Source organism: Ovis aries, chromosome 12, assembly GCF_016772045.2.
Source record: "Ovis aries strain OAR_USU_Benz2616 breed Rambouillet chromosome 12, ARS-UI_Ramb_v3.0, whole genome shotgun sequence".
NCBI lineage: Eukaryota > Metazoa > Chordata > Mammalia > Artiodactyla > Bovidae > Ovis > Ovis aries.
In genome coordinates, this window is record NC_056065.1 from 68999453 (window position 1) to 69013481 (window position 14029).

The window sequence follows — 14029 nt, forward strand, 5'->3', positions numbered from 1 at the left end:
CACAAGCTCAATAGTTGTGGACAAGCTTAGCTGCTCCACGACATGTGGGATCTTCATGGACCAGGGATCAAACCAGTGTCCCTTACGTTACAAGGTGGATACTTAACCACTGGGCCACAGGGGAAGCCCCCTAAATTCCCTTTCTTGAAGGACAGGGAAGCCTGGTGTGCTGCAGTCCATGGAGTTGCAAAAAGTCAGACATGATTGAGCAACTGAACAACAACATGAGAAGTAAAAACATTTTAGTAAACTTTTTTTTTTTGGTATGTAGAAATCCTTCAGAGAAAGTCAACATGGTAGCTACACTGACTCTAAGAATCCTTTAGCCTTCTAGACACCAAAGAGAAAGGTTACCCTTTAGGTATTTTTACCCCGGAGTCTTAACCCGCCCTCCAAAGGGTTATTGCTTGTGGAAGGGGGCAGTGGGTGTGTGGAACCATTTTTTTTTTTTCTAGTAATCTTTCACAACTTCGTATAGATATCATACCAGCTGTTTTCCTTTACAAATCCTTCTCTTGTATTTTATGCCTTCAGGAGCTATCATAGATCCCAGAACTTGGCAACACACAGCAAATATTTGATGTTTTCCTATGACCTTGTTTGCAGAGACATCTGTCTCTCACTTTAGCATGTGTGAATAAATTGTAAAAATGTGAGGATTTTTAGCTGCTAGTCTTTAAGAAAAACTTATCATTTATGATAATGAATGGAGATACCAATGAATAAAATCAACCTTTTCTTTATTATTACTTGGTGGAACCTAAACCTCCAAGTATAGCAAGGGTACTGGCAGGCATTGAGACAGACATATATGGAAATAGTTCTGTGAACAGGGTTTAGATCAAAGTTAAGAATAGTAGTATCGATGCATATTACTCTGGGTCAGTGCCATCAGATGGAGTCACAAAAGCAATAAGTTGAAGCTACAGTTTACACGAACCTCCTATCAGAAAACATTACCACCTACTGTAACTTCTTAGTGATTTAGTCACTACCTGGATTATCCAATCTGATTTAAAGAAGATTGGTGTTAAGTAAGGACCAGAAGATGGAAGTCATTTCATTATATTACCGAAAATGCCTTCTCCTGTTCAAGAGCAGTTAGAAGAGAGCTGAGGGTGAGAGGTGGGGTGGGAGGAGCAGAGAGTGGGGGGAAGCATTCCTTTCTTTCTCCAATCAGGGAATAAATATTTTGGCACAGAAGGCCACAGGCATGCTCTTTGGCACAATTTAATTAGGAAGGCTGGAATTTAAATTTGTGCCATTGATAGAAAAAAGAGCTAAAAATGGAAAATACCATTACCATTTCATAGCTTTTCAGTTGGCACTGATTCTAAGCACTTCTCATGACAATAGAGTCAAAATATAAAGCTTTTTCACTGAGGGGAAGAGCAAAAGGAGATATCTCAGAGATGGAGAAGACTCAGTGTACAGTAATATGGCGGGCAGAAAGGGAGGTGCCGCTGTGAGTGACATTTAATAGGGTCATTGTCAAGTGGGCAAATGAGTTCTGATGATTCCTCAGGTTTTTGATTTGAAGATGAAGGAGACATGATTTTAAACTAAAGCAAAAGAGAGAAAGAAAGTTTTCCAAAGCCATACAACCAATGTTTTTAGCATGAATCATGCCGCCATTCTTGTCCAAAGGAACATTTCAGAAAGGTTTTAAATGTACATTAGGATGTAGTTCTGAGTTCAACCAGCATAGAAAGAATACAAGCTCTCACTCCCCATATTTCAAATAACATATTTGCCATTTTGTGATTTGGGGAACATCTTTCCTTGTTCTTCAAATCATGAGACATTAACAATTGAACTGCATTTATTAGATCACAACACTGTTTGAATCCAAAACTTACATTGTTTATAAATTCTGAGGGTTAAATTTAAATTTGTGAGAAGAGGTTTCAGACAGAAATCTAGCCATTTACTACAAATGTCTGAAGTAAAAAAAAGACCATTTCTATGAGTTGCGTGTCACGATCCTAGGTTTGTATGCTTAAGAATTGTAAAAAAGGAAAATTCCAGGGAATTCCCTGGCAGTTTAGTAGTTAGGCCTCCTCACTTTGGGTACCAAGGGCACAGGTTCAATCCCTGGTCAGGAAACTAATATCTTGCAAGTACATGACCAAAAAAAACAAACAAAAAAATAAATTGCCCAACTGGCAGGAGGAGGAAAACTCCCTAACTGATATTACAGTCACAACTAGCCTGCTGCCTTACAATTGGACACAGGTCCAAAAACTAAGCGTCACATGTTTAAAAGAAATCAAATGGCACTGAGCTTGTAATGTATATTTTATTTTGCACAAGCTTGCATATATACTGCACATACATTCAGTTTAAGAGGAGATGGAAGGCACACAAGGCAATTGGACTACTGTATCCTTTCAGTGGTACAAAGCAAAAGGTAAAAGTTTGCAGAGTGTACAAAAGCTTAAACACACAAAGTAAAACCCCCTTCCCACCCTCCCCCCAACAAATTTTTTTTCCTGTTTTAAAATTTAGTAGCTGCCAAACTAATTTTTTTTACTTTTACTTTAAAATCAATTGTCTACTGCACCTTTTTATTTATTTTTTAATATGGACAGGGAGTCTCATTGTTTTTTTTATCATATCAATTAATATTACAGTACATCCTTGGTAATACAAAATTGTACACCTTCATCAAATAAATTAGGATAAATTAAACCAATAAATTATGCAAAGTCTTCAGAACAATAGACAACAACAAAAATCCACAATTGAAATTGCCTCTAGCTAAAAAAAAAAAAATCAAAAATTGACTTTATCAGTTCAGTTATTGTACTATATTCAAATCAAAGGGTCTTTATTACAAAAAAAAGAGCTTAATAATGCTATTTACAACATATTGCTAAATAATATAAAGGCAGTGTTTTGTCACGGTTTATACTATATACATATGAGAAATGGCTGGGACAATATTGGGGGAAGCCAGGACCTTTGATTCTTCTGTGTATTGCTGAGACCAACCCCAAATACATTTGCTTTTCGAATTCTAATTTTGAAGTGGTAATATACAATTTAAAAATGCTTTCCCCCCCTATGGAGAGGATTCAAATATTTTAAAAAACAAAGAATGAATCCATTTTCACAATAAAGGGCCACTCGGTTTGCCTTTTCTGCTCATGCGCATGTTTGTGCATTTTCGGGGTGTCAGTTTTGAGAGAGGGCTCAGTTGAAAAGACTCAAAGTCCAGTTGCTCCCAGATTCTGTTATATTTCTAGAAGGATACTTATAAGAAGATGCAAAGGTTAAATACCAGTTTTGATCCCAGCTCTGAAAACGAGCATTTTAGCTTTAGTCTTATAGGTGGTTTACAACCAACAGGTCTACAGAAAACAAAACTGCACTTCCTTCAACGTCACATGTAAGTGCAATACAGTAACTGCTTACTCATAGAAACCAGTTACGTTCTTTTAAGGGGAGCTTTTTGAAAACAATGCTTCTTGTAATTTGCAAACACGGAGTCTGTACCAGAACGAAACATTTGTACTATTCACACCAATAAAGAGTCTATAATATACATGGCAAAGAGATTCTGCTCTGTCCTCACACGCACACGCCTTCTCTCAGGGGATTCTGTAAACCACTTTTTCTTTGATGAATTTATGATTGCTTCTGGGGAACATCCTAATTTGAAAGCCCCCAACTCTTTAGCTTTACGACTTAATATTAACCTATATGTGTATGCATGTATGTGTGTGTGGGGGGGAGGGGGGATTACATACTAACTGTCTTCATGTACACAGAAAAGAAATTTCATAAATTTACAGAAACTGCATTACCCTTGCCCTTGACATCTGATGAAAGAGACTCTTATCTTTTAAAAGTAGAGAGCAGGATTTTCAAGAATGCTTTCAACTGTCTATACAGTCACCGAAGTGTTCCTAATAAATTCAACAGATGTTGTGAGAATGTAGTTATTTATTAAAATCTCATGTCTTACGTAACAACAGCCATGAGGTTAAATATTTACATTGCTTTATAAAAGTTCCCCTCTTGCTTTAGTGTTTTTGTTTTGCTTTTTTTGTTGTTGTTTTTAACATTTTTAAAAATGATATTCACCCACATCCCTAGCACAGCAACAATGAATTGGCAAACATAAAACACTTTAATGGAATAATACTTGGAGGCACAAAGCAAACTTCGGGAATATGTGGGTGAACATTTCCTTAAATAATTACTACATTCTACCATCTTCCACGTTGTTTTACCAGTTAAAGTGAAATGTCCTCATTAAACAGCCAGAGATACAGTAAGAATTAAATGTTTTGTTGTTGCAAATAGAACATTCTTTTGACAAAACATAACAAATGCCTAAAATAGGTCCTTAAATCTAGGTAGGAAAAGGTAAGCTTTCCACTTCACACGCATATATATATGTCTATTTTTACATGTGTGTATATGTGTGTATGTGTTTATGTTCACACATCTGCACACACATATATAGCACATGGTATGAAATATTGCTTCTATACTACTTTTCGTTAGGCTAAGAAAACACAAGATTTGCACCACAGTTACAAAAAATTGGCTTCTACAAGAATTTTCAAAACTCGAATGCTGCTCAAACAATTGAGGAAAAAATAATTTGCGGTATCAAACTGTTCTAAAAATTCTCTTCTCAAAAACGTATTCTCCCGCTTTGTTTTTAAAAAGACACAAAATATGCATAGCTATCAACGTTATGTCAAACAGCCAGAAAAAAAATCTAGTGTTTATTGCAGCTGTAGTAATTGGAAATAAAGTCAAAAAGATGAAATCGAAAGCCACAGAAGGCACAAGAACAATTGTACTTGTGGGAAAAAAGTGGGATTTTGAAGGATTTTTAAAAATCCCCCCGCTGGTGCATTTAGGTCTAGGCACAGACTATAACCTCAAGTGTAGATGCAAAAATATTTGGGGTTAGCAGAAAATAAGTGGAAATGTGGTACTTCAACATGGACTTTAGACTTTGTTTCCCTTTGTAAACTGTCCCTAGTCCTTCACCCTCCCACCAGAGAAAGCGAACTTTCTCCCAAGTCGCCAATTTTTATGTGGTGAGAGTTGAATGAAGATTGGAAAGATGGTGATTTTAAAAAACCTGTTAAATAGGCGTTTTGAGAGACAGGCTTTTGTCATTTTCCAATGCACTGGGAGGCACAAGATTTTATGGTGGTGAAAGAAAAAGAATCATCTAAAAGCAAAATGATCAAGTTCTGTTTCCAGGACAATGAGGTGAGTTTCTACTCACGCTGCAATTTCTACTCTGAAACAATTTCTATGCCTCAGTGAACATTGAGAGGATATTATTGTGGATAAGCACATCAACATTTGGTTGTGAATACACACTTTTGCTTAATTTGTCTATTTAAATTAGAAAGGCAGGGGAGAATAATACTAAAAATCTAAATATGTCTGGAATCAATACTAAATTTGCCCCAGATCAGGAAGATACTAGCAATCTGTCTTGATAGGTGAATACATTACAGTTTTGCCTTTGGCCTTGCAACTGGCAACACAATGGTGATGTGAATTCCAAGGAACAGCAAAAAGAGCCAGTTGTATACTGATGTGAACAACGAATGTCATACTCTTGGGCGTGAAGCAAGGCGAAAGAGTGTGACCACAAGTTGAGATTGCTTCTCTACTTTGCGCTGATCGGATTTTTTTTTTGGGGGGGGGGTTTGCATTATATTCCAATGTGATGATTATCTGAACATTTTTTTTTTCCTAAACAAGCCAGAACAAGAACATATTGGCTCCGACGGGCCTGTGTACGCTGTGTAGGAGCCTCTGAGCTGGGGGATGGGTTCAGTTGTGCAGGGAGGCTGGGGCGTGCCAGGCCTAAGCCGCTGCACTCCGTCCACACCGTGAGAGGCTGTGTCTCCTGAATGACGCAGGCATCACAGGACCACACTGTTTAATTTAAAGTCAGCAGGTTTTAAAGCTTTGTGCTGACAATAATTGCCTTCATACATTCCTGTCCATCAGCAGAATTTATAAATGATGTTAAAATACAGCGATTGGGTCAGCTAGTCTCATGGGTCAACCGACATTCTTCAAAGTCAAATGTCATTTTTATAAAAATCAAGGAAAAAATGGTATTTATGTTATACATAATCTAAATACCAGGGTTTTCTTTTTTTTCTTTTACTGTGTCATTTTAGAAGATGTAGATCAACTTACTGAAGGGGAGGGAGGGTTCTGGAAAACACTATTAGAATAAAAAAGGAATTCTTACTGCCTCTGCACACAAAACCCATCCAAGAAAACAAGTGTGAATGCCATATGGCTTTTTAAAAGCAAGTATGGAAACGTTGTACACTTTTGAAAAACTGGAAAAAGAAAAGAGAAAGAAAAAAAGAGGAGAACCATTGAAGAAAGCATGAAATAGCAGCTAGCTTTCTTATGTGTGCTGAAATTGTGTCTTTTGGGTTAACTCCCAAACTCTCCTTTTCTGTACACTCTTCTCATGTTTTGGTCAGTTACTAGCTTCTGAGTTAGAAGAGACTTTATCAGTTGCTTTAAAACACTGTACCTAAAATCAAAACACTTTAAATTAGACTGTCACCACTTTGAATATCCATCAGGGTGGGTAGTGTGGAAATGTATAGGAAAATAGGTCATTCTCAAATGTACTCCTCTCAGGAGGGGAAGATCCAGTCAGCTAGCAGCTGTCAACAAACTTCTAGTATAGGCAGGAACTTTATGGTCAAGTTAGGATGTCCTTTATTCCTTACCATAGAAAGGAATTCAGAAAATAGTGTTTTTCGAAAAAAAAAAAAAAAATTTGTTAAACAGACATGATAATTCTTCTAAAGCATACAAACAAAGTTTTGCAAAGAATAAAATTGAAACTTATGTGCCTTTTTATATCTTAAGCAAGATAAACAGAAAATAATAACACATTATAGGGGTTTTCCTGTATGAAGAATGATAGGTACTCACTTACTACCAAGAAGAACCTATTGCAAAATTCCGAGAGGTGACTAGAAACCACATGAATTTCCAGTCTCACCTTGAAAAGTCAGTTTTGTATAAAATTGCTCTGCCTCCAAAAGAAACTAGTTTGGGGTGTTTGCCATTTCTCTGAGGAAAAACTTGACAGTTAGTGATCATGTTTTCTTTTTAAAATGTGGCCTTTTGGGGTACTTTTGCAAAGTGAGCTGTTGATCTGCCACCGGCATTATTTTCAAACGTGTGATAAAAAGCTACTTACTGAGTTCAAACCAAGCAAAATATTTAAGTTTATCAAGTGGTTTCATTCAGTTTTCTGACCTTCTCAGCAGTAAACACAAGAGACGCATCACTGACTGCGGAGTTGGGCTCTGTCACGGGTCTCCCTCCGCCAACCGCCATTTGCAACAAACCATGAATCCAGCAGACGCATTTTAAACAAATGCCCGTCCTTGCTAATATAGACTTTACACACGTCAACATTCTTTTTTTCCCTGATAATTAAGCCTATTTTAAGTCTCCAAATGTTAAGGGCCTTGGGCAAAAGTAAACTAAAGGCGGCAGGAAAAGAACCATCCCCGTTGCAATTGAAAACAGAAGAAAATGAGAGAAAGATGATGGAGGAGGAATTACCAGCTGATTTCATAACATATCCATGCCTCCCATACACACATATATGAAATCAAAATCTAGACACGGATAACGTGGACATCCAAAGGGGACTGCTACTATTCATACATTCGAAAAGAGTTGTTGAAATTTCTACTCATGAAGCAGCTCTTGTAGGCAGTTTGGGGATTTGAAAATCTCAGGGACTTCACTATCCAGCTTGCAGATGACCTTGTATATGGCCTTCTTCCAGGAAGGATCAACATCTTTGCCTGCGATAATGGCATTGAAAAACTCCCGTAATGTGATCTGCGCAACTTCCAGGAATCTCTCTGGAACCTGCTGATACAAGGAGACAATGGCATTAATAAAGTTTTCAGTTTCAAGTCTCCAGTTCTTCAAAGGAAATTGAGCTAAGGTCTTTCTTTCAGATAGGGGCTTATAGGGCACCTGCATTTTCTAAAAATGGCCGACCCCTATTCTCTTATGTAAAGTTGTTATATATAGTAGCATTGTAATGTGGGGTTGACAGCTTTGTAGAGTTTTAGAAAAAGACTTATGCAAAGGATACATGCAGACCTATTGAAAAACTTGGATTCCATTGTGAATATTTGAGTAGAAAAATGGAGACATACTGTTGGGACTCCTCACTTCATTAAAGAGGTGTATTCCAGAATCAGTTCTCTACCTTATCTTTCAGAATTTGAATCATTTTTCCATTAGGAAAACAAAATGTCTTCTCAAAAGTAGACTAATAATTGGCCTTGGATATAAACTAAACCCACGCTACAAATGAAGAAAATTAAAACCTTAGTTTCCTGCTTGTATTAGAGGACTGTCGACTCTGTTGCTAAATTGTATACTAAAATATTCCGCACTATAAAGGACAGGTATACCTCCTTTCACTGCACTTTGTTTTGCGTTATTATAGGTCACAGATAGTGAGTTTTTTTATGAATTGCAGGTTTGTGGCAACCCTGTGTGAAGCAAGCCTACCAGCACCATTTTTTCCAATGATAACTGCTCACTTCACGTGTCTGTGTCACACTTTGGTAATTCTCGAAATGGTTCACACTTTTTGCTCTCGTTATCTGTGATCAGTAATTTTTGATGTTACTACTGCCAAAAGACTACAACTCAAGGCTCAGATGGTGGCTAGCATTGTTAGCAATTAAGTATATTTAATGAAGGTCTAGACTTTTTTAAGACACAATGCTGTTGCACACTTAATAGAGTACAATATGGTATGAATATAACTTTTAAATACACTGGAAAATTAAAGAAAACATCATGTGACTTGCTGTATTGCAACACTTGGTAGTCTAGAATGGAACCTGCAATATCTCTGAGGTATGCCTCTATGCTGTGGACAAAAAAAAAAAGAGTAAGATGACGATATTAATACTGAGTCCCCAAATACAAAAGTGTTAGTTGCTTGGTCGTGTCTGACTCTGTGACTCCACCGACTGTAGCCTACCAGGTTCCTCTGTCCGTGGAATTCTCCAGATAAGAATACTGGAGTAGGTTGCCATTCCCTTCTGCAGGGGATCTTCCTGACCCAGGGATCAAACCTAGGTCTCCTACACTGCAGGCAGATTCTACCATCTGAGCCATCAGGGAAGCCCAAAATACAAAATGTGTACCAAACCCTAAAATCCTACATCAGAAAATACTTTACCTTGAGATGAGAGTTTCTCCATAAGAGAGTGATTTATGCAGTTGACAGTAATAATACTCCACATTTTTGGATGCTTATTATGTGTCAGGTACTCTGTTATATACTGAATGTGAACTGTATCATTCAGTTTCCCCAAAATCTCTGTGGTTATTAACCCCATTTTACAGTAAGAAAATGGAGGCTCAGAGAGAATAAGGGAATTGTTCAAAGTCACTGTAGTTCAAGATAAACATTCTCCAAATATACTGTTCAGAAAATCTATTTGTTAATTCTTTCCTACCACAGCAATGAATATATGTGTGTGTGTTTTCTGTGCATGTGCTTATGAATTGTTTATTAGTAGTTGTTTAATAGTCTGACCTCTTGTCTAGGGAAAGGAATAGCTACTGATGTACTTATTTAGTAATCTTTGTGAGTTACATGGTAAAGCAGGACCTATCACTCCCACAATGAAACAAAGGATTCACAGAATCATTCCAGATACCTATAATTTTCCAAGTACACACTGACACTTTGTAGTTTTCCTTTAGTGGGGGAACTTACACATGAATAATGTTTTACTTTTATAGTAAGTGCAGACATTTGAGGAAGTGAAAGCACTGCAGCTGCACGTGTAGACGGATCTGTCTACACCTAGACAAGAGGTGAGAGATTTTTATCTTGGCTCAGACCTGCTGCTCACCAAAGTAACAGAGAGGGGTTGTCATTTTGAACATATTTGATCCCATTCTCCCCACCTTTTCTCGCTTTGTGCAGTGGATCTTTTTATAATGATAGTAACTGTTAAAGAAAATGAAAATGATACCAGACAAACCTGTCTGAGACATTTGGAGTTGGACAAAGAAGTTCAGTGCTTCCTATGGCAAGTCACTTGTCCTTTGAAAGAAATCTAATGATGCTCCAGAAGAAAAAGAGCCCCAATCTGGGGCCGACTGGATTCTAGAAAAAGTGAAAATGTTGAGAAGCTTCTCCCCCCCCCCCAAAAAAAAAATATATATATATAAGCTAGTTTCTCAGGACATAGTTCCAACCACTGCCTGGGAAATAATGGAAATACCACCTTGCTCCCCAGGGCTTTCCTAATGGCTCAAGCGGTAAAGAATCTGCCTCAAGTGCAAGAGATGCTGGTTCTATCTCTGGGTCGAGAAGATCCCCTGGAGGAAGAAATGGCAACCTAATGTAGTGCTGGCAACCCACTCCAGTATTCTGGCCTGGAGAATCCCATGGACAGAGGAGCCTGGCAAGCTACAGTTCATGGGGTCACAAAGAGTAGATACCACTGAGCATGCATGTAGCACCTTGCCCTCCATAAATGTGAAAACCCATATACTCCAAAGGCCATTCCCTGATGAGAATTCAACTGAACTCTGATGACCTTCTCCCCAATCTCCCGCACATACACGTGTATTTGTGGGATGGGGAGGGCATGGAGTGGCAATCAGCCCTCCCACTCACCTTCTACCAAATAAAAAGTCATTAAGCAGCCTTTCTGAGTACTCTCCTGTCTTCCCCAAAGATGATCCTTCAAATTGTGTCAAATGGGCGTTATTGAGAGAGGGATTATGGCTGGAGACCAGTTACACAGTGCAACTACCCACTCTAACTACGGGGTTTGGGAGCTGTTAGCCAAATGCTACATAAAAATAATCAGAGGCATTTATTAAAAGAAACATTTCAAGAAGTGTGGTTTCCCTGGCCATTGGCAACAGACCCACGATGAGGATCTATGGTCCTTGAACACTCGAAGATGCAGCCTGGCCTGGTGGAGAGTTCTGGGGACAGAGGTATGGCAGGGGCGCCAGATAAAGCCTACCCACTCCCAGGAGATCTGGAAACCAGGGCCAAGGGAACAGGGATGACGTTTAAGACAGTCAGAGGAGGGGGATGCATCTAGAAAAGCATCAGCCTTGGAGGAGGGAAGAAGTGCAGTTCTGGGGGTTTGCCTGAGAACAGATCAAAGAAATTTCTTTGGGGAGTGTGCACAGCCTCCATTCTGTTCTTTTCTTTTTTTTTAATGTTTAAAAATGTATTATTTTTATTTCTTGGCCATGCCACACGGCATGTGGGATGTCAGTTCCTTAAGCAGGGATCAAACCCACCCCCTTGCATTGGAAGGTAGAGTCTTAACCACTGGACCACCAGGGAGGTCCCACCCTGTTATTTCTTATCATCGGCCATGCTGGTTACTGATTTTTAGTGGGCTTTGTCCTTTTATAAGGACTTCCCAGGTCGCACTAGTGGTAAAGAACCCACCTGTGCTAAGGCAGGAGACGTAAGAGGGTAAGAGATGCTGGTTTGATCCCTGGGTTGGGAAGATCCCCTGGAGGAGGGCCTGGCAACCACTCCAGTATTCTTGCCTGGAGAATCCCATGGACAGAGAAGCCTGGTGGGCTACAGTCCCTAGGGTCGCAAAGAGTCCGACGTGACTGAAGCGACTTGGCACACACGCACGCATCCTGTTTCAAACATTCATTTCTTTTGGCAATACTCTTGGGCTGTCCTTTAACAACTTGTGCATTTGTGTCTTGATGTCATTTAGCTTTTCACCTACTTACATCTAGTTGTAGTGGATTTATCATTAGATGTCTTTTGAGCGCCCTCCTGGCTTCCATTCTGTGTTTTCCTCACAACACTACACAGGGTTTTGTTGCATCGTCTTTGATAAACAGCTCAAAACGAGACCCTGCCTTCTGCTTTGCTCCACATTGCTCTAGAATCACACCTTACCTTCCGCCTAAATACTTTAAAAAAAGGAATTTTAAAATAATGATAAAAAATAGAGTTTAAAGACTTGAAATAGATCTCAGAGCTCATTTTATAGATGAAGAAAGTATGAGATTCTATGGGATGAAGAAATTATGAGATGAAGAGACTCATGTGAAATAACCGATTCAGGTCTATTGCCATTAAACCCTGCTGGCTCCTTTTAAATGCATTTTCAGTAATTCCTACTTATACGAGGCATCAAAACCTTGACAAGCTGTGGATTTGTGGCTTAGAAAAACCACAGAAGAGCTAGTAACTTCAAAATAAGTGGGAATGACACAAAAGATTCCCAAGAGGAGACTCAGGTTATTGGTTTATGTTTGGGAAGGGATGAATTCTTTGAGAACAAATGGAACGGTTTGCTAATTTTGTGCTTAATTTGAGGCAATACTCATGCAACGGATTGGGCTAGATAAAAGAAAGTTATAACGAGATCCTCTACTGCTAGAGCAATTAATCTTTTTTTTGGTGGCTCCACAGAGGTAATTGATGGGTAGCAACTGATCTGAAAGAGTGCCAAGGAATTCCATCCACAGGTAGAAATATTGCCCATGAAAGAGACCCTTACCTCTCTGCCAGAAAAGTCTCCCCAACTCCATTTAACAGAGTAAGGGGGGTGGGGGGGAGACACCTTTCTGATGTTCTGAGTGAGCATCTTAAGAATTCAGGGTTATGAGACTGGTCTTGTCCATGTTTTTTCAGTACCTCTTCACACCTAATGGATTTCCAATCACTAATAAACATCTGCAGAAAATCCCTTAGTGACAAGTAATCCCTTATCTAGGTTTCTTTTAATAGAACCCAACAATCTGCAGAATGAACCCTAGAGTATCTCTTCAGCATCAGGTGGCAACAGTCAATCAAGTCCCTGGAATGCAAGACAATGCCGGCCGCTGGGAGGGGGAGGGAAGGCCATGCCTTTGGACATGCCACAGGGGAAAAACAAAAGGCTTCCAAAGTCTCTGGCTGGGACTCTGAGGCTATTGTGGGAGCTGCGGTGCTGAGTGTTCTTCAGGAGAGGCGAGTGGAAACTTTGCTTTGATAAAAGGCATCCCAATATAGGAACCTCACCCCAAATGGTCTTGCCTCTCCTTGCCTTGACATCTGGAGGAGAATATAATTGTGAGGAGGTACTTGACCAAACTCATACATTTCAAGGGGGCTGACTCTCAGCGTCCACCTATTTCATCACCACTGTTTGTTCTTGAGTCTCCTCAGAGCAAACGAGGGCCTTGTGGGCTTAGATGAAATGGGAGAAATGGGAGGATGTTTTCAAGTCTGCTCAGGGGTGCCTGGGTTGTCACACACTCACACACACACACACACACACACACACGGTGCGTTGGGTGGGTGCTTATTTTGCTGTTCTTTTTTTTATCAGAATGAGTGGCAAAGACACATTTTCCCCCCCGTCTTCCTCCTCCTCTTCCCAGTTGCTTTACCTTCAAGGATGATTTGTTTTATTAAACTGGCTGTCCCTAGCCTCTGCAGTACATAATAAAAGCCTGACATAGCAGGCTGCCTGCCTTCTGCGTCCTGCAGACGCTCATCATAAGTGTCAGGACATACCAAGGTTAGCGGTCACTGCAAGTGTGCTCGCTGGCCCAAACCTTGCCAAACGCTCTTGGCAGCTGAATGAATGTCAGAGAGAATAGAAGGGGAATTACAAAGGTTAAAAAGAAGACAGCCTCTCGTATTTTCTGGAGACAGGGCAGCTGATTTTTCACACCTCTGAAACGGCCACAGGCTCATCCATCGGCCTCTTTCCGGGGATCTAAACCTTGCCCCTTGCACAGCTCCCTGTGGCTCTCTTACAATCCTCCATCCCCTTTAAAACCTGGTCCACTGGCCTCATTTCATCAGTGGGATGATGTTTGCAGAAATGGACAGAAAATAAACCAGGCATAGACCTCGCTCCCTAGCTCCTCTCCCCAGTAACCAAAGGCTCACATGGCTTCTCAAGCTTATTAATCAAGAGATGACAATCTTATCAAGATGGATCCTCTTTTCAGT

At 39.6% G+C, this 14029-nt stretch overlaps 1 protein-coding gene across 8 annotated transcripts in view; it reads right to left on the reverse strand.

The window, feature by feature from the left end:
- Window positions 1–2280: 2280 nt before the first annotated feature.
- The window catches only part of PROX1 (prospero homeobox 1), a 60739-nt gene continuing 48990 nt past the window's right edge, over window positions 2281–14029 (reverse strand). For 7 of the 8 annotated variants that reach the window (XM_060396210.1, XM_060396207.1, XM_060396204.1 and 4 more), the window contains one exon: window positions 2281–7914. In XM_060396210.1, the coding sequence (XP_060252193.1) occupies window positions 7726–7914 (189 nt within the window). In that variant the 3' untranslated portion in view covers window positions 2281–7725. The remainder of the gene's footprint in view (window positions 7915–14029) is intronic. The other variant, XM_060396211.1, reaches the window with a different exon arrangement.